The 21243-nt window shown below is 34.2% G+C and overlaps 1 protein-coding gene across 16 annotated transcripts in view; it reads right to left on the bottom strand.

Moving 5' to 3' along the window:
- LOC119640228 (serine/threonine-protein kinase MARK2) overlaps positions 1-21243 on the bottom strand; it is a 69359-nt gene that overhangs the window by 16030 nt on the left and 32086 nt on the right. For 13 of the 16 annotated variants that reach the window (XM_038038108.1, XM_038038117.1, XM_038038109.1 and 10 more), the window contains one exon: positions 11872-11995. In XM_038038108.1, coding sequence (XP_037894036.1) covers positions 11872-11995 — 124 coding nt within the window. Of the gene's footprint in view, positions 1-7937; positions 8461-11871; positions 11996-21243 lie in introns of those variants that run through there. The other 3 variants (XM_038038107.1, XM_038038106.1, XM_038038113.1) reach the window with 2 other exon arrangements.

The raw sequence follows: 21243 nt of genomic DNA, 5'->3' as shown, positions 1-21243 counted from the left end.
TTTATTCTTGAGATTCTTGCCGCATATCCACCCTAATGCCTCATGAAAACACCTCAGGTGTTGCGGCCACCTTTTCAAATTTTTCAAACGTAATTTTTTTTCTTTGAACTGAAATTTACGCTTACTGACCCTCTCGAATATATATTTTCTCCTTGCCTTTTACTTTAAACAAGTTTTTCCACTTTTTTGGCATTTTCTACTTATTACTCATAATCCAAACAAAGCACAATGTTGAAAATTATTTTCTACATTCTTCACACGAAGGTGCACTGCTTTTAATTAAAAAACCTTGAACATGCCGATTCATTATTATAAAATGTCAAAACTTAGTTGGTCCAGGTTTTCGTGTGTTTTGACTAATTATTTTCAAATTAGATCGCGCAAATCGTTGTTAATTGTATGGATTTTTTATCTTCAAAATAGCATTAAAAATTAAAATATATTAGTTTGGGGAAAAAGAAATCCGTTATTTTTATATGAACTTCAGGACTTTATTTAACATGTTTCGGATTGTCTGATTTGGGTTAAATATGCACCGTTTTGTTTTATGATTTGTTGCCATTTTAAAGGTAACTTCAAAATGCCTCTCTCATAGAAGTCCTGGTCTCTATTTGCAAAAAACTCTAGTAGTCGATTTTCACAATTCTCCCTAGATTCCAATTTTTTATCATTAAAGAAATTTTGCAATGCAAGAAAAAGATGATAATCGCTTGGTGCCAAGTCCGGACTGTATGGCGGATGCATTAAAACTTCCCAACCAAGCTCCCGAAGTTTCTGGCGAGTCACTGTGATGTGTGTGGCCTAGCGTTGTCCTAGTCGAACACGACATCTCTCCTGTTGGCCAATTCTGGCCGTTTCTGGTCAATCGCTATCTTCAAACGGTCCAGTTGTTGACAGTAGAGATCAGAATTTAGCATTTGGCCATATGGAAGCACCTCATAATAAATAATCCCCCTCCAGTCCCACCAAATGCATAGCAAAATCTTCCTGGCGGCTTGAGGTGCTTCACCGCTCTTTGACCACGATCATTTTCGCACAGGGTTATCGTATGTGATCCATTTCTTATCTCCAGTCACCATCCGTTTAAGAAATGGGTCTATCTCATTCCGTTTGGCCAAGGCTTCGCAGATGGAAATTCGATCCATCATGTTTTTTTCTGTTAATTGGTGTGGCACCCAAACATCGAGCTTCTTTTTGAATCCAGCTTTGTGTAAATGGTTTAAAACTTTTTTATGGTCGATTTTTAACTCCTGGGCGATGTTACGACTGCTAACATGCAACTTCGATCATTTCTCCGATTTTATCGACATTTTCGACGACCGGCCTACCTGTGCGAGGTGCATCTTTAACATCAAAAATTCCTGAACGGAATCTACGAAACCACATAATTGGCTGTTACAGTATCGGAACCATAAACACCATTCACAATTTTAGCCGCCTGGCTTGCATTTTCGCCTTTGTCAAAGAAAAACTGTAAAATGTACCGAATTTTCTCTTTGTTCACTTCCATGTTTAACACGCTGTAACTCACAACTGAATGCACCAAACAAAAAACAGCAAAAGAATTTTTTTTACTGCGAAATGTCACCTTTCCAACGAGCATAAATATGAAATTGTTTGATCGATACTTTACGAGAAATCTATCAGTGCAGCCATCTACCGAAAAAATAATGGATTTCTTTTTCCCCAAACTAATATATGACTTCAATCCAATCGAATACAATTTTATAACTAGCTTTTGTTTTTGGTGTTCTCGCCTTTGGCGTGTTCTTTTACTTATTTGGCTCATTTTTATTATCAACCTGTATGCAAGAGCTTCCAAATTTGACGATGAAATATCTTTATTTTTGCGATCAAGAGAAAGTTTCTCATGCACAGCCACGCAAGCGGACGTACAGGCATGCCTAGATTTATTCAGAGCTTGATAGCGATCAGAAATGGTTACATTTTATACAATCTTTAAAGCTTGCTTTTGGTTATTACACACTCTTTCACAAAACGAATATATCCACGTCGTTTTTTGATGGACACGAAAAGAGCGTTCATTTGTTTTTTCTGCTAATAAAACATATGTGTTACGTACCAGTACGCGCGCGTTACGTACACAAACATATTTCTCCTATTTGTTGCCATTGTAAAATGCTCCATTTCCAATCCATTCCACAATGGAGTTTGCAAATCTTTTCTGCGCAAGAATTTCTGTTTAGTTTTTCCAGAGGAACAAGCAATCGTTTAGAATCTGCTTCCTCTTCGCTCTTACTATATTTATAATCATTTTCCTCAGTCAATTGGGATAACTTGGTATAAAAGTGAAAAGAATGTATATATGTCATTAATAATGCACCTAAACCTAACTCAGTTAGCAAATCGATCGGAATCATTTCTTGGACAGGGCAATGGATGGTTCTAACAAATATGCTTGTCAGACTTTTCGCAAGTATGTGCACGGGATTGTAAGTAACTGACTAAAATAAATAAAAAACAATTGTCAGTTCTTTCTCCAAATTGCTCTAATTTTTTGTCTGTTGCTGGGATGTTACAATAAAATTTATATTTGGCAGTTTTGCCACGACTACTTGGTACAAAGTCTCAAACACTATGCATATTTTCTTTCATGACTAGTAATCGGTCGCTACGCGAAAATGTGAATATTAGTCTAAATTTTTTCTTACTTTAAATGTCATTTTAGTGACGTTAAAATCTTTGAAGTCAAAACAGGAACCGGAAAACTCCCATAGATATGAGAGAACATTTTGTGCAGAATTCGACTTTATTTATCAGCAAGTTCTCCTTTGAAACCTTTGATTCGGCAACCTACAGATTCGGCAAGATCATGAAAATATGTTTCGGATTTGCAAGCACGACATCATTTCATTCAAATCTTAACCGTAGAGCATTCTTTTCACACTTGCAAAATAGTCACTAGGGATCAGATCTGGCGAAAGGGGAGGGTTCGTATTTCCGTCGATTCTTAATTCATGCAATCTTTGCATTGCAGGCATCAGCATCATTTTTGTTCTACTGCAAATGATACCGGTACCTCTTAAAAAGGGATTCAAATCTTCATGAAATGTAGTAAAAAGGCTGCTTTTTGGTATCTTTAATTTTCGTCTATCTATCGGGACTTCACTATTTAATTATCGATTATTATTAATTTTTAAGATTTATGGTTTTCTTTTTTTAAGACACCTTTTTCCAAAATCGTTGGTCATTCTTCCACGTTAACAAGTATTACAGCCACATATGTCGCATAAAATTTGAAACACGCATCGTATAAAGCTGCAGCTTTGAGCTTTAAAAATTTTGAACACCTAAGCTTCTTTCGGTTTCCATGTATTTACTTTTTAATTTTTTTATTTATTTACACATGAAATTCAGCTAAAGTAAATTAACAGTCGAATTTAATTGACTCTTAGAAGTAAATCTTATGCTAATTATTATTAATAACTAATTCGAAGTATATAAAGAGAAGTAAAAAACAAAATAATGACGGAAATAAAAAAAGAATAAAATTCATGTATAAATAAATAAATGAAAAACAAGTTAGAAAGTTATATTCGGCAGTGCCGAGTCTCGCATACCCACCACTATGTTGTTTTTCGCTTTCTACTCTCCAAGTTCTTTTATTTGATTACCATATCGCTGGTACTACTAAGAAAAAATTAGTCGCGCTGCCTACCATATTCATTTTAAAATTAGTACATTTCTAGGCAGCTAATCTTCATTTGAGGAGTGTGCAAAATAATTTTAACCATTCTCTTTTGTTTACCTTATGATTATTATTATTATTATTAATTTCGCCAGAGAAATAAATTCTAAGACTAAACTCTTAAAAGCACTAGCATCTAAGACTATCGGCTTTTTATTAAAAACTCTACCGCACTTGAGATTCGAACCCACGACCATTGACTTGCTAGTCGAGATTCCTCCCCTTCGGTTACTCAGGCGGATATGATAAATAAGCATAAAACCTCAAAAAAGGACGAAAAAAATAAAATTTAATTGCTAATAACTTTGTGTTGGCATAGCCGATTAGTTCCATTTTTGGACCTAAAGAGTAGAGTATTTCGTAAATGCGGAAAATGTTAACCTTCTAATTTTAATAATTTCGTAATAACGAGCGAAAATATAAAAATTTTTGTTAAAAAAAACCGAGTTACGTTCGGTTTACGCACAACCGCGGGCTTCTACTTTGACCAGTTTTTTTAGAGATACTGCATCATTGCTCATAGAATATGCGTCCAAATGTTTGTAGCTTTATCTGTTGTAGTCTATAAGTAATGAATAAAAACAAATTTTTTATTCCTTTTGAGAAACAAAAATGTACTGTAGGCGTGTCCTTCGACCGATTTGGTCCATTTTCAAAACAAACCTGCGTGGAAAAAGTCGATACCTTCATTTTTGTGACCAAATAAATGTTAACAACACGCACGCACAGGCGGACAGAAATGACAATACCAACTGAGAATTTCACGCCAGTCAAGAATATACTTAATAGAGTTTGTAAAGCTTCCTTTTGGGTGCTGCATACATAATGGATAAAAACAAAATGAATGCACCTACCTCTTACAGTTGTGGGTATAAAAAACAGGCAAGAAAAAGAACATCTACACGTCTGGAACAGACAAACGTGCAAAAGCTTGCCCACTGATAATAGTAAAACATTCTGTTAATTTTCGAGTCATACTAAGATTCCAAGATTGAACTTAAATTAAATACGACATAGCAAAGCGCCTTAGTAAGAAGAGTTGATTTGATAGGATTTACAGAATCCAATATTGAGATTAAGGAGAAGTCCGATATTGAGATTATGTAAAAAAATTTACATAGTTCCTAAGTTCCTAGAGTAACGTTTCGGCACATTAAACTTTATCTCACCAAGCGAATCGATAACATCATTTATTAGCTTAATAAACAATAGGAATAAATCTGCGTTTCTCAAGTACTAGTATGGCAGGAAGACAGGGGCGGGCCTCAATTTAAATTTCTAAGGACAAACAGCAAGAATTGCTTTTGAAGGAATTCTGTTGAATTTACATAACACCTAAAGGAAGGACGCCGCACAACAGAGACATATTCAATTGATCGTATTGGCCTGATTGAGCTTATGTAAGGATTGTTATAAGGGATAGGATATGCAAATTGCTGGATGATCCGCATCCTTCGGTGAATAAAAAGTTGGACTATAATTTACAACTACCTGGGTGATATTGAGAAAGCAAAGGTCTAGCAATTTCCTATTACACTTAGGAGTACGGTTGTATTGAAGGTTTGGATCAAGTAGCTCATTCCAGATCACAATAACTTTATCAGATGTTGAAGTGTGGATCACACAGCCTGAATTATCACTGTAACACCAAAGTGACATGTGATGAACTAAAGTTTTACACTCTCCGGTCACGACACAAATAATCGCAGCATGTCTCTTATACCTAGAAATATCCGCGTTGGGGGAATACAGCAACAAGTTATAAATAACTTTTCCTACCTATTTTCGTCCGGGTAGCAATAAATTCAACGTCGGGAGAGGTAGCAAATTCAAATGAGGATGGAAAGGCAGCTGATGTGGCTATTAAAACACCGCGATCCAGTCAATCTTTTCTGAAAACCGGAAAGGAATTCTGAAAATGTTCCGACGAATGCAGTTTAACTAGCCTTCAGCCAAACAGAAAAACTCCGTGCTCTCTGAATTTAAGTAGGCCGAACAAATTTTTTAATATATAGGCACCCCAACATTTTGGTGAATGATAGTTGCTGGGTCTGAGAAAATACTTTTTTTGTGAAGAGAAGAACAATTATTTCGGGGTCCATATAAGTATACATAAGGGAAGATTTCACAAGATAATCTTGCATTTTTGAAGGTTCTGCAAATATGTTAAGTGTCGAATCAACAATTTCCTCTGAAGCTATTACGCAAGGTTATTGTTCTTCAAATAAATTTCTACTCTAGATATAGCGTTGCACTTTTAATAAAACAAACACTTCTGAAAAATAGTTGTTTTTATGGAATAAAACAGCTGGAATGCTCCCCGCTTTATCATATCCTATCGAAACAGGTGTACGGAGAGAAGACATTTCCCACTCCGCTCGTAAACTATATTTTTTACAAGACTTCGAAAATATTAAGCAAACCAAAATTAATCCTACGTAATCCTACGAGTACGCATGAACAAATGTAATTAAATCATCATCAAAGAGAAATTAATTTTATTGGATTTGTAAAATAATGAACATTTAATTTCATTTTTTATACCATTGTGTAAAAAACAATATAGATAAGATTGATAAAGGCAACAAATCGAAATTTATTCTAGCTAGATCAGTTATCATATTACTTTAAATTTGAGTCAACAATCCTTTTCAAAATTGTGCGCCTCAACTTTTGTAATGTGTCAAGCGACGTATATATATATATGTACGTATGTATATATATATATTCTTGATTTAATTCTGTGAGTAGAGCTTGAAAATGCAATGCGCCTTTAAGTAGGTGTTGATGTAGCTTAGTTAATCGTATAAAATACTATTTTGATTGTCTGCTGCTACTATTGAATTATCCACATAAATAAATCCTACTAAGGTTAAGTAATTAAACGTGGTAATTTTGGAACTTGTTTTAAGGGATAATGTTACCAAAAATTACGCATAAAATCTTTCAAATAACGAAGTATTAATAAATAAATAAGAAGTTGTAGCCGATTTCTCTTAGGAGGACAATAATTAGCAAAGCTTTCGTTGGAACGTTTAACCAGCAATATATCGGATACATTTTGTTTCACCATATTTATTTGCATTATATATATATAAGATAGGCATAACATTTATGTTTAATAAGGTAAAAGTTTTATAAAGCGGAAAGGATAAAAACATTATAGTCGGTCCCGCCATTAAATATTGGACACCCGTTTGCTTAATACAATTATTATTTATAGAAAGGCTTTTCAAAGTAATTCCAACCCTTTTTCAATATCCCTCGCCCTCGAGTTAAAACATGACCAATCACTCTAGGGATGTGACCTTTTCGTGTTACGCGGTCTCTGTCATAAAAAAGAGAGGAAAGAGAAAGAAACAGGGACTTGCTTGACGCAGCCCATTGCAATGAGCACTCAATATATCTACGACCAAAGAAAACTCTAACGGACTTGAGATTTGAACCCGCGAACACTCACTTGTTGGTCGTGATTCTTTGCTATTTCGCTACTCGACATTAGAGGGATAAACGGGCGCACGAGCTTAGGTTGATTTAGAAATATTTCGGTATAATAAAAGTTGGGTCTGTCTCAAGTCCTTCTGGGTTTTGATATGTGGTGTAGGGTATAATTCGCATTAGGTTCGCTTAATACACGTGTTCGTGCATGGACTTACAAATGTAGTTCCTAACCGAAGAAATAAATATAAGAAATTGAAATTGAATCACCTTGCATTCAATTTTTATTGCAGTAGAAATGATATAATTATATATACAATGTACATAATTATTAAAGAAGAACAAGGATTATTCTTAATTGCAAGTTTCGGTGCTTTTCTCCAAAATTCGAAATCTGCTACTAATTAAATTTTCTTGCATGTTACAGTGACAGCAGATTTCTACTTACCACAATCGGACCCATTGTTTAAAGAACAAAAATGCCTGTTATTATAGTTATACTTATCTTTTATTGTTTTTCTAAACCAGAACAACCGTAAACACTAGTGCACTTACAGGTAAAAGTTACTTAAAGTAAAAGCTATGCTGAATGCAAACAATTTTCTCGTTAACTGCAAATATCAGAAAGGAAATTAAAATAAGAGCAATTACTCATGTTTGCAAAACGCGTCCGTTAACTTCGAAATTTTTTATTCAAGTCCTAACATGAAGTCTCTTATTCAAAACGTCTATTTTAATATTAAAAATGCGTCCACTTGAATTTTAAAATGAAACAATACATAATACTAAATTAACCTTAGTGATTGAAATTTTTATTTTATCTTCCTTTAGTAGCTTTGTTTGATTTCACAAAATATGAATCATAATCATTTGCTGATAAATAAAATTTTTATTACATATAACTACGTGTATACGCAAGCAAAAGCGCAAACACATACACTTATATATAGATATATATACAATTAATATACATATAACTGATATATATAGATATATATACATATATATATGTATGTGTACACTTGCATAAACAAAAGCGAACGACTTTCCAATTTTTCAATTATTTTTTGGAATTCTCTTATTTGTTTACTTAATCTGACTTTTTAAAATACACTTTCGAATAGCTAAGCCATAGCTTGATTGCAGTCAAATCGTCCAAGATATTAAGCGTTCAAATCATTACACATGTCGTCCTTACTGTTTTATAACATCTTCTATATTCCATCATTCATTTATATCATTTTGTTTGAGAGAGAAGGAGAGTTGTATTGATTTTATTTGCTTTGCCTGCCTAATGTTTGAGCTTTTGAAATCTAGATTGTATAAGAAAAAAATGGGTGGATAGCTGTTATATAAAAAAAGAACCTTATTTCATTAATTTCAATTAAATTAGCGTTGATTTACACCATTCCACAAGCGTACAAGAAGCAGAAACATCTTTTATAATACAACGTTAACAAAATAATCCATCATTTAAGTAAATTCTTTTCTTTCCACAAATATTTCTTTCACGCGCTATATCACAATAATTGGCGAATTTGAGGAATAGTGCAAATCAGTTCATCTACAAGAAGTCTATCCATCATTCCGCATGTTCATGTGTATAAGAGCGAGAGAGCAACAAAAGTGATCATATGCGAGGTGATGTGTTTCTATTTGTTTTTATGTCGCACTGCCATAATATTCGTAAAAGCGATCAAAATCATGACCACCACTTAATTAGTTTGGAAAAACACACGTAAAACGAAAATTAGTTGCAATTACAAAAAGGGAAAGCAAAGTAACTTAACAGCTGCACGAAATCTAATTTACCAAGTAGTATTTGGTCTACAATCCATAAGGAAAAGTTTTTTCGGTCAGGTATTACAGGTTGACGCGTATACATAAAGTACAAAGTATAGGCTTACCTTCGCAACTTGTGTAGTTGGCACGGAATAGGAGCAAAAAAAAGTGTGCTTACATACGTATGCATATATTTATATAGTGCAAATTTACATTTCACTTGATTAATTATAAACTCCATATAAAGTACATAAAAAATGACGATGTAAAAAAAGCGTTTATGTGCTCAACGATTAACGAAATTGTTTGCTTGCTAAGCACGAGCTATATTGATAGTAGAGATCGAATTTGCGGTACAACTTTATATAGAATGGATAATGGAATAGGCGGCGACTGTCGGTACGCCTTTTAGGTAAATAGAGTACTGGTAACAAATTTACACGCCTTAAAGGAAAGAAAAACAGATATATCGATTTTGTGAAGAGTAAAATAATTGAAAATGTCGCGGAATTATTTGGATTTCAAGCGAAATTTTTTTGTCTACAATCGCTGATAAAATGCTAAAGCGCACTATTTCCATTTACACGTGGTCCATACCAATAGCTACTGTATTAGTTCTAGCATATAATACACCGCTTAATAAATTAGTAGGATAGCATACAAATGTGTTGCTACTAGCTGACGAATCCATATTGTTTTTACATAGCACCAATTTTTAAATCAAATATATGTATGTAACTTTTATGACATTCCGACCATTATTTTTAAAGTTATGCGTCTCTTGTATTTTTTTCGAAAAATCTGAAACGTCAGTAAACTTATTCATATTACTTCCAAGTTTCCCTTTCACTTTAGCAGTCACACACAGAGGCCAAACAAGATCGATTAATTAACCCGTTTCAAAAAGGCCACCAGTAAATTTAGAATCAACGCTTTATGCTATGCAAAAATTCCAAAATGATGCCTGTTATATGCAGTTGATATAAAACTATAGCCATATTGTTAAAAGACGCTTGGAAATTACAAGCAGAGAACCTAAACTATAAGAGCGGTTTCTTTTATTTACAACTGTAAAAGAGCAAGAGAGAAGTTATATTTGACTTTATGTCAAGATTTCTTTGCTTTGGAGAAGAAAACTGCTGCGAAGAATCAGTATTTTTCCATATTTTCGACATAATAATGTGTCTAAGAAAATATCAGGAGAATTTTCATTTTAAAAATATGTGCACGTCAAACACGACCACATTTTTACGTTACTGGAACTGTGATTAATATATGACAGAAGTTTTTTAAAGTTTATTTGGTTGGTTAGTTTGCAAATTACGGTATTGTATTGCTAGCAAGACAAAAATCGAAATCTGTGATTTTTTTATGATTCGTTCCTCTTACCGTATCGCGTTGTCAGTCGTTTAGCGTTAGTCGTTAGCGTTTCGGAGAATCTTATTTTATCTTATTCTACGACTATACAATGGTAATTGAAAGAGTTAATAGTTTAGTTAGCTCAAGACTCGAACACATATTTAAAGTATGTTGTTTTAAAGCATTTGATTTTCGACATTTGCATGTTATCCCCTATATTGAAAAGGCCTATAATACGGTTCTAGGCGAATAAGAAGTGGATATTGTAAGAAAATACAAGAAAAAAGTCATAAGTAGCACATTATCCTTTAATAAACCACGTGGAAAGATTGACTGTTATTCAAAATCGTCCCTATTGAAAGCTTATGGACTCTTCAACCGTGCCTCTTTTAGACGGCTTCCAGATTAAACAGATCAAACAGAATAACCTAAATAAAAGCAAACGAATCCTTATCTATATTTTGATAGTCTATAATAAGAAACCAGTCGGCGAGAATAAATCGAATTATTCCAAGAGAAACCGTAGAACATGCAAAGAGTTCATAGCAAACTTCATAGAAAACTCATAAAGGTGGAATGGACTAATAGGAAGAGTACACTCGAGAAATCTCTATGTTAGTCAATCTATTACTGATTAAGTGAATGATATTATATCTTGGGAGAATGTTTTGAAACTAAAATATACATATGTTCGGCCCCCAGTCACCAAAAAGACTTCTTAAATCACATAGATTTTGGAAGTATTAATTTCCCAACGCTCAGCAACGAAGAATTTTGTGAAAGCGTTAACGACTAAACAGAAGGCTAAGATGAATTTTCAGCATTTACTTGCCTTCTAAAGTGGCAAACACAACACTAAGTTTGTCAGCGATATAAGATCATTTCGGTGCTTGCAGTAGCCTACTTTCCTCCATTAGGTCATGTATATAAGATAATTCTCAATTTCAATGCAGAGAAATAGAAAATTGCAATTGAAGATTGCCACAGCTAAACGCTAATTAAATCATTTGTATACAGGTAAACTAAAAAACTAACGAACGTAGTTGATGCCCCCTTTTTCGTGCTGTCGAAAACTGCACATGACAAACGCATGACACGCTCCAGAGAATTCAATACAGCTAGTATTTGGATCATAGTTAATACAGATATTATCGATGTTAAAACCAAAAAGCGTGTGTACGATTATTGCCAAGTTTATAGCGTTTTATATATTTTTACGAATTTATGTGTTTTCGGGTAGTCTAAAATTCAATATTTATAATAGTTCGAAAGATATTCTAGGTCAAGATCTGATATCAAAACAAGGATATTTCGAACTACGTGATATGCTTTAATTTAGAAATTGAAGACAGCTCAGATATAGCGTACAAACGGTTAAAACATATTCTATTTGGAACTTCCTATGTAAAAAATGTACCATACGCATATTTTAGTTTTTTTGTTCCTACTCTAAAAAATTATATAATACTCTACATGTGTGTTTTTCTTACTGTTGTTTAAATAAGTTTTAGTGGTTTGCAATTTTACAGTGAGGGAAGGGGAGAACATTTTGCATTCTTTTCTTATAAATATTTCGTACTTACCGTTTACTGAATCTTGACGACAATTTTGAAAAGAAGCTCATACGGCCAGGATGTGGTGACTCTCCTGATACGCCACCCGTAGCCGAATAGTCCAAAGCTGGATTGTTGCGGGGTCTAGTTTGGCCTTGATTCAACATAAGCATGTAATAAAAAGAAAAAAAGCACCAAAAGACGTATTATTGATATAAACAGAAATTTTTGTATATTTTGTATATTATTAATTGAGGGGCGGCAATGCATAGCTATTCTCAACTCTTTAAATTTTCTTATAATGAATTACATTTACTTCTATCACAAGCAGATCAAACGTTAATCACTTTCTTATGTCATTTAATTGAAAACACCTACAAAACTATCTATGAATATGTATAACTTTGGCGATTCAATTGACATCAACAAACAATTGACAATTGAATTCAACTGTGCACCAATGTGTTAAACACAAAAAGCCAATATATTGGACGGTGAAGTACAGACAATTTTTACTTTAGAGCATTAAAGCAAAACAATTTTTAAATATAATGAATCGGTATTATGAATATATATATTCGAATATATGAAGGCGTTCTTCGTATAACGCGTTACTTAGCAAACACTATTTCGATACAATACAACATAAACTTGGGAATATCATAACACGCTTCTGACAAAACATGATCTCAAAACGCCGATATATCGAATTTTTCTTCAATTGCTGTTTGCCTTTATTTTTATATTATCGCCAACAAGAGGAGTTTCAAATAACTTTGAGAAGAAAAAAATGCAAGTATAATTTTCAATAAAAATTTATTTCAATAAAAAATTATTTTACGATCGTTTCCTATTTTTTGAATACATTTTTAACCCTTGTATTTCATATTTTTTTGTTTAGAAAAACATTTTTTGATCTAAGTTTTCATGAAAAAATACACATTCATAACGTTTCACCAACTTCATGCAGCTGCTGACTGTCGAACTGATTCACAGAGATCAGTAAAACATTTGGTGGAAAGAGTGATTACATAAAATAAAGTTAGGTATTGGCAACTTGGTTGTAAAAGGGTATATAAGAAGGATATTTGCTGAGAGCAAATTTTATTGACTCAAGAGAGTTAAATTGTAATATTCAAAGCGAACGAAACCACAATCACTACAGGTATAAATTCTTGAAAATAATTTGCAAATAGTTCTAAGAATTGTAAATAAAACCTATACTACTCAAAAATCACAATTCACCAGGGCGAACTTAATCCCAAATGGACTTGAATAGAAACGAAAAATTCACAAAATCCGATGTACGTTGTAATATATGTATATATTTGGAATGAAATTTAAGCTATCAATTCTAAAATTTTACGCATTGAACGTGGGCCCCGATATAACACGGTACATGATGCCTTGAATTAGATTATTTCAAAGGCGGTTTTAATAAAAACATGTTTCGATACAAGCCAATGCACATTGCCTGATTTATATTATACTCAAGTCAAATTATATTCTGGGCTTAAATAAATAAAGAAGTTTCGTGCAACACTGTTTCGATACAGCGTGATACGAATTTACCATTATACACAAGGGAGACCTGTGTGTGCTAACTCGTTTATAAACTTCGTCGTTATATAACATTTGTGTATACATATATAAGAAAACATCGACATAGATATACATATAAATAATGTTTACAACATCCAAACGGAAGCCTCAGAGATCGTATGTAATACATCTCTTCATCAGCGTCAAATTCTAACTCGATCTAGCCATTTTAAAATATCGGTTTCAAATTTAGCAGAAACATTGGAAGTTTTTACACGCAGATTGATATTGAAAATGTGCTAAATCTGCCAAAACATATACCACAGTAAAATGTAAAATAAAAGCACCTCCTCCTTTCCTCCAAGTAAAAATTTGTGTGTTCTTGCTTATTACTCATACTTGTGAAAAATGGAAATTTGAAATTTTCTAAACTTATTTCGTGGGGAATCCTGTCATCCATGTTTAAAAATAGAAAATTTCGGCTACGCCCTAATAGAGTTATAAGCGATCAAATATTTAATTTTTTCATTATACCCTGCGGTACAGGAATTTATTAAGTTAGTACGGATATATGCAACAACCAGAAGAACTTGAGATAAACTCATCTCATACCTAAGTCTGACCGTTCGTCTTTTTTTCTTGTATTTAACCGGCAGGTCGTAAGAGATTTTTTGATGAAATTTGTTAACCGAATGAATCGGCCTAAGGGTGAACCCAAGGTAATATGTTTACATGTATGCTAAGTATATTCTATTATACTATTCATACTCAAAATAAACTGTGCATATTCTAATAATTTATATGTCTTGTATATACTATAAAATAGTAACTATATAGTTATATTATAAAATAATAAATACATATATATAAATATATAATAATTATATGCGAAGAATGTCATCACACGTAAATAACGTATTTTACATTGAAAATTAATATAAAATTGGTAACGAGTGGTGATTAATTTACTACGAGCTGGATAATGAATTCGAGCCAACGAAAGGATAAGTAACAATAGTATTAAGAGACCCAGGCACTTCAAATTGGACTGGAAGGCATCAAAAACAATACAATATTGTAAGTTTGATGTGATCAAAAATATCCCAACACACTTCACAGTAGAAAAATTTTTATCTGGCGATCAATGTTGGAAAGCCCTACGAAAGGAATACAAGATATTACTGAAAAATTGCAAACTGTCGGAACTTCTTTAACAGCAAGGATTTGTTCATTACATGTGCGTCTTTGCTTTGAAGAGGAAAAAAGGTGAAAATGTAGAGCGTTGGAAAAATAAGGTTAGTCGCTAAGCTATGCTCCTAAATATATGGGGCAGAAATATTTTCACCAGTTGTTAAACCTACTCATGAAACCGCGAGAACGCTGCTCGCAATTGCCGTAGAATGTGCCTATGAGATGGATGTCACAAACATATAATCATGTCGTGAATTAATTAAAGGCGGATACATCAGCCAGCCAAATCGCTTGTCGACAGAGTTTCCTCCATAACCGCATTTTAAAATTGTTCAAAAAGCTTTTGGATTAATGTAATCTGGCCTGGTTAAAGGGAACAAAATCTGAAGCAAACGGGAGTTCACCAATCTGAATGTGAACTTTGCGCTGCAAGCAAGCCTACTTATTTATTTACATACTTTAGATTGTCTACGTGCTACACAAAGAACACAGGCTCTCTACAATAATAGTTATATTTATGATTTGCGAAAAAATTATTAATTATGTTAGCCTTGAACCAATTGTCCTCGCTTTATCCAATTGTAGTTCACTTTTCTATTCTATAATAAAATATTACATTTTAACACATTATCATTATCGACTTGTGTTCTGGTCTTTGTGTTGTGGTCTTTTCTTTTTCGTCTGCCGAGTTTTAATTGTTTTTTTCTGATTATCGCGGATATCGTACGTTCTTTTGCTTCCTCTAAATATAATAAAAAAAAATATAAAAAAAACAAAAGAGGAAAATAAAAAATTGAAAACGCGGGAAATCAATCTATCTGGAACCCAAAGAGTTAATAAAAGTAATACCTTCGCTGCTGTCGCAGTGGAAATCGAGCCTAATAACCCTTTAACTCCAACTCCTTCCAAAGACCTGCTCTTCCATCAACCAAAAATTACATTGCGAAACCATTTGCATTACCCGCCAAAGATAATATTGAAAAAATCAAAACTACAGCAAATATTGCAAAAATTAAAGCAACAACAAGTATGTTAAAATCTAATAAACTAAATCCCCCAGAATCACCAGCTATCAACTCTAGTAAACAAATTACAAGTTGTAATGAATCCAATCTTTCATCCCTTAATCAACCTTCAATTTCAAATTATTGACGTGCGCCCACTCCTGACACTTCAAATGTACGCAACCACCTAAGTACAGATTATTCTGCTGGTAAAATTAAATCATTCACGCAAAATTCCTACAGCGACCTTTTCGACGGACACGCTGACATGTCAACTTAACCCACCTACCACTCCGTTTACATGTCACCACAATTCAATAAAGTTTTTAAAATTTCACAATGGAACATTAAGGGACTTATTAATAATTTTGTTGAACTCCGAATACTCATAAGTGATTTTAATCCAACGTTTATATCGCTTCAAGAGACCCATTGTAAAAGCTCTTTTAATCCTGTTCCACCCAAATCGTAAACTGGATACTTCACGTATGCTGATCAAAATTTATATTCCAAATAAGCAGTTGATGTTTTTATAAAGTCAGTAAAATATACCTCACAAACGCATAAATTTATGCTAAAAAATACAAGCCGTAGCGATACAAATAATGTTAAACATAAAATTTACAGTGCTTTCGCTCTACATCCCACCTTCACAATCGTTTTCTCGGTAAGAACTCTACAATTTGTTCTCCGTATTCCCCCCAAAATAATTATATGCGGCGACTTTAATAGTTGGAATACCATCTGGGGCTCAACAGCGAACAATACTCGTGGTACTGTTTTAGAAAAGGCCTTCAGTCAAAGCAATCTCAACTTGTCACACATTTTCACATATTGATTTAACTTGTTGCTCTCCCTCACTTCTTCCTTTGATTTCCTGGTCTATTTCTGATCATAGCGATAATAGCGATCACTTTCCAATCATAATCGTTCTTAAACTTTCAACGTCCACTGTTACTCCAGTAAAACAGGCCAAATTCCTCCTAAATAAAGCGGATAGGATCAACTACTCCAAACAGGTGGAGTCATTTTTGAATTGCAACCATGATGCTGCTATTATGTCTAAAGCGATTCGCACGGCTGCTCATCTATTCCACAATCCAACAGCTTTTTCAAACGAGCTAGGCTTCCTTGCTGGAACAACACCCTTTCGTTATTGAGGAAAAACAAAATGGATCTATGGCTTTAAGAAATTTCTTGATCATGATCATTTGTAATTATACAAAAAGTCCCAAAAGCCACTTAGTTTTGAACTTTTTTCGAAAAGAATTCACAGAAATACATCAATAAAAGTTGTCTGGAACAAAATCAACAGACTCAAAGGGACTTCAAATCTGAACGAAATTTCTGCCATCTGCACTCCCAATGGAACTTTAACTGACGGTATTGACAGATGGGCCATCTTCCTGGAATATTGCATATCTACCTTAGAACTTGAAAGTTGTCTCTTCATATCGGAGGGGAGGACACCTGGTCTTGACCGCATCTCCTAGCAACAGATCAGAGCTCTGTCTAATTGAAGTAAAAATAAACTACTGGATCTATATAAAGCGGTATTTTTGACTGACCGTATACCCTACACGCGGAAACTGGCAGGAGTTGTTCCAATTCCAAAGTCAAACAATGTCTCCATCGCATCGGATTATCGGCCAATCTCTTTTTTATCTTGCCTCTCAAAGGTATTGGAAAAGATTATGGCATCTAGATTATCCTGGTTTCTGGAGTCCAAGAACCTGATAACAAAGCAACAAGTTGGTTTTAAGCGGGGTAGAGGGTGCGTCGACGCTCTTTTACATATTGATTATTTTACAAGCAAAGCCATTTCCGAACGGAATCATGTAACAATTCTCTCAATTGATTTCGAAAAAGCATTTGACAGAGTTGGTCTTCATGTTATTTTAAGACTCTTGATATTATGGAATGTTGGACACAGATTCTTCAACTGCATCAAACCATTCATGTCGCATCGGCGGTTCCCAGTTAGAATCAACAATCATCTATCTGATTCCTTTCCGCTAATGAATAGCATTCCGCAAGGATCTCCTCTTTCTGCCGCGCTTTTTCAAATCGCCTTCAACGAAGTTGGCAAAATTCTTTGCCGAATACCTAGAATCGAATCTTGTCTTTACGCGGACGATGTTTACATTTTTACAAAAGAAAAAGATAGAACGAAGGCAATCAACATCCTGGAATCTATTGGAGGAGAGATCTCCGCAAGGGCAAACTCGTCGGGAGCTAAAATTTCAATCAAAAATTTAAAAAAATGCACATTTTTCGAAAGCAGACATGCGGTGCAGGAAATCTACAGATACTTCTTAATGATCTACCAGTATTAAACGTGCAGATGCTGCATATTCTCGGGGTTCACGTTTCCCAATAAATATCTAAAATCAGCTTCAGAACAGAATATCAATTCAATATATTACTTTATTAAAATTACTAGGCTCAATATCTAATGTACGTTTATATAAATTAGAGCCGATGGCCTGTGTTGCTAGCGCTCAATGTCTTTTTTTCTTATTCTAAGAATTTATGTCATTAGTCTACATTATATTATTATTATTATTATTAATTTCGCAGAGAAATAAATTCTAAGACTAAACTCTTAAAAGCACTAGCATCTAAGGCTATCGGCTTTTATTAAAAACTCTACCGCACTTGAGATTCGAACCCACGACCATTGACTTGCTAGTCGAGATTTGTCGCCTTCGGCTACTCAGGCGGATAGTCTACATTATAATAATAATAATAATAACAACAATCCATTTTAATAGGTTATACCCGCAGGCACCTGACCAATTGTTATACCCTACACCAGGGTATATTAAGTTAGTGCGGACGTATGTAACATACAGAACGGCTTAAGACCTACTCAGCTTTTATTATAGCGTTCGATTCAAAATCAGGATCTGAATTGACCTAAGTCCGCATGTCCGTCTGATGGCTGTCCATGTAAAACTGTGTTCACGCTGCAGGTACAAATTTCCGAAATATTTTGATGAAATTTGGTACAATGACGTGTTTTGACCCAAGGACGAACGTTAGTCGAAATGGTTCGTATCGGTCCACAATTTTGATCCTCCTCATATGACGTGCGATTCTGAAAAGTCGTAATATGGAAAAATATTGTAATTTTCAAAATTTCTTTTCAAAAATAGCCAAGTAGTAGTATTTCGTAATTCTAAATTGGTATGAAAATTTTGGGGGCGCTGGGACGATTTTAAACCACCTCTCATATACGTGCATTAGGTGGATGTAGAATAACGACTTATCTAAATAGTGAATTAAGTGACGATCTGCACATGGTCTAAAGGCCTGACCAAAAGGATTTTGTGATGAACTTTTCGATATGTGCGCCCGCTGTTTAACACGGAACCTATAATGCGCGGTTCCGACACAACGCAGCGCAGGATTTGCGAATATTAGAACACTGTTTGGACACAACATCATTCTAAAAAATCAGATATATGATATTAATTTTTATGCTTATTTTATCGTTAAAGGAAATAGTTTCAACCAACTTTGAGAAAAATTAATCCGCAGGCCGAGCAGAACAAAATTTTGCGGTTATACAAAATTGTTTAGCAGAACATTTTAACCATACTCTATAAAAAATCTGTAATAATTCCCGTCTTTTTGTCCAATTTTAGCCTGAGCGAATGGATTTTTGTTTTCATATAATTTGTTTATCATGTGTGATCTCTTTTGCATATGTTTCAAAAAAAAAAAAACCAGCATACAACATGGCTTATAACCGTTCATTGAAAAGTAGAATTTCCTCTCAGCCAGCACAAGCACAAGGAAGGCACTTGTCTCGTTTTTAGACATGATAAATTAAATCGAACTGTGGATGATTCTGTGGATGTTGACAATAAAAAAATTTATTTTAAAATTTTTGCAACCCTACCACTAACGTTCATGTTCCCATTTATAGGACACATCCTGCTCGTATCGACGACTTTATCGATTCTTTTAAACCGAAAGACTTCCGCCATAGTGCTGACGGTTGATTTTAATTTACCGAAACGTCTCTTCCTATCTCAACGATAACTCAGGCCATACAGTCCTTTAATAAAGCACTTTATTTGGGCTTTCTTCGACGCTACCATATTTTTACTTGTAATGAAATATTGACAGGTTGATGTTTTATCCAAGATGTTTCTTGTTTACTTAAAGTACTGTATTATTATATATGGTATAAACTTCAATATTCCTGCCTTTTCTCCTACGAACGTTCTTTTTATAGAAGTCAGCCAATATATTCAGCCCGTTTAAGGTCCCTCCAATTATCTATATGATATCCATAATTTACCGGACATGTAGATATGAAATGCAGGACAGTTAGTAAAATGGATTTACTTTGCGAATTTTGAGCGCGAAAAGTCATGCGTAGGTCAATACGCACCATGCACACCGATCGTAAGAGATGATTGCCAGAATGGTGGGATTTGTTATGGACCGAAATGGTCGATGTTCAAATCATGACAAGAACATAAAAACAAAAAAAAATAAGACGACCTATATCATAAAACCAATAGTCGCTGGCGGCAGTGAATACGGCGAGTGGGAAAGCAATTCACCCTGGTTTTCATCGACTTGTAACACGGGGAATTGATGAAACAGTACTTTCTCCCTCTAAGGCAATTTTTTCTTTATTCCCACACTTAATCGGTCCAATAAAATCGTGAAATGGTCGCTATTGATCCGTTGTCCTTTTCCAAGATAGTCGATTAACAATTTACCATGTGCGTCACAAAATACGGATGCCACACTTTGCAGACCGACTTTTTTAATCGCTTTAGACGAATTTCATATGTTGTTTCCCATTCCGCTGCTGATATTTTTGTATCACTTGTATGGTAATGGATGTAGGTATGATCCCTTTTCATGTACACATGAAATTCTCTCGACCAGAGGTCTGAAGGGTTAACCCGTTGTTGTGTTTGGTTCGTTGGGAGCAAACGCCGCAACCACTTTCAAAAAGAGCTTTCTCATGGACAAATTTTCACAGAAAATAGTAAATGCACTGTCTTTTGATATGCTTATAGTGTCAGCTACCTTCTTTTGCGGTCTTCCAAAACAATTTTGTGCTTTTTTTTTAGTGTGCTGTGGAATAACTGTCGATTTCGGGCGTCCAGATCGTTCAGCGTCATCGATGCTTATACGACCGTAACATCATTATTAATTGCTTGAGCAAACCTACCATGATCTAGAAGATCTATTAAAATACATCACCATACCAATCAATAATAGTTGATTTCGCTGGTGCAAGATTTCCATAACACTTATCAAACCACTGCTTGGCTTCAACAATAGTTTTTCTCTGTATCTGTAAAATAATTTTCAGAACGTCACCAAATTTTGACACATATCGTTTGACGTTTGGTACTATCCACAAACCAAGTGGGCTTGTCAACAGTATTGCCATGCAAGCCTCAGACCGAAGGCTTATTAAGTGATGTGTTATATTAATTTTGTCAAAACATTTTCAACGTTTATAAAGCAGAAAAAACGTATTCTTAATTAGTACGAAATAAAATCTAGACATGTTCGCCTGTGTGTGTCCACTTGGCCTTTCGTGCACTGTTTGTGGTGGACAATTTTCCGGATGCGACAATTAAGATATCGCCTTCAAGTTTGACAAAAACTTGGTGACTTTTTGCCG

This window comes from Glossina fuscipes, unplaced genomic scaffold (genome assembly GCF_014805625.2).
Source record: "Glossina fuscipes isolate IAEA_lab_2018 unplaced genomic scaffold, Yale_Gfus_2 116, whole genome shotgun sequence".
Taxonomy (NCBI): Eukaryota; Metazoa; Arthropoda; class Insecta; order Diptera; family Glossinidae; genus Glossina; species Glossina fuscipes.
Note: the sequence above shows the minus strand (reverse complement) of the source record. Positions and strands in the feature narration are given on the sequence as shown.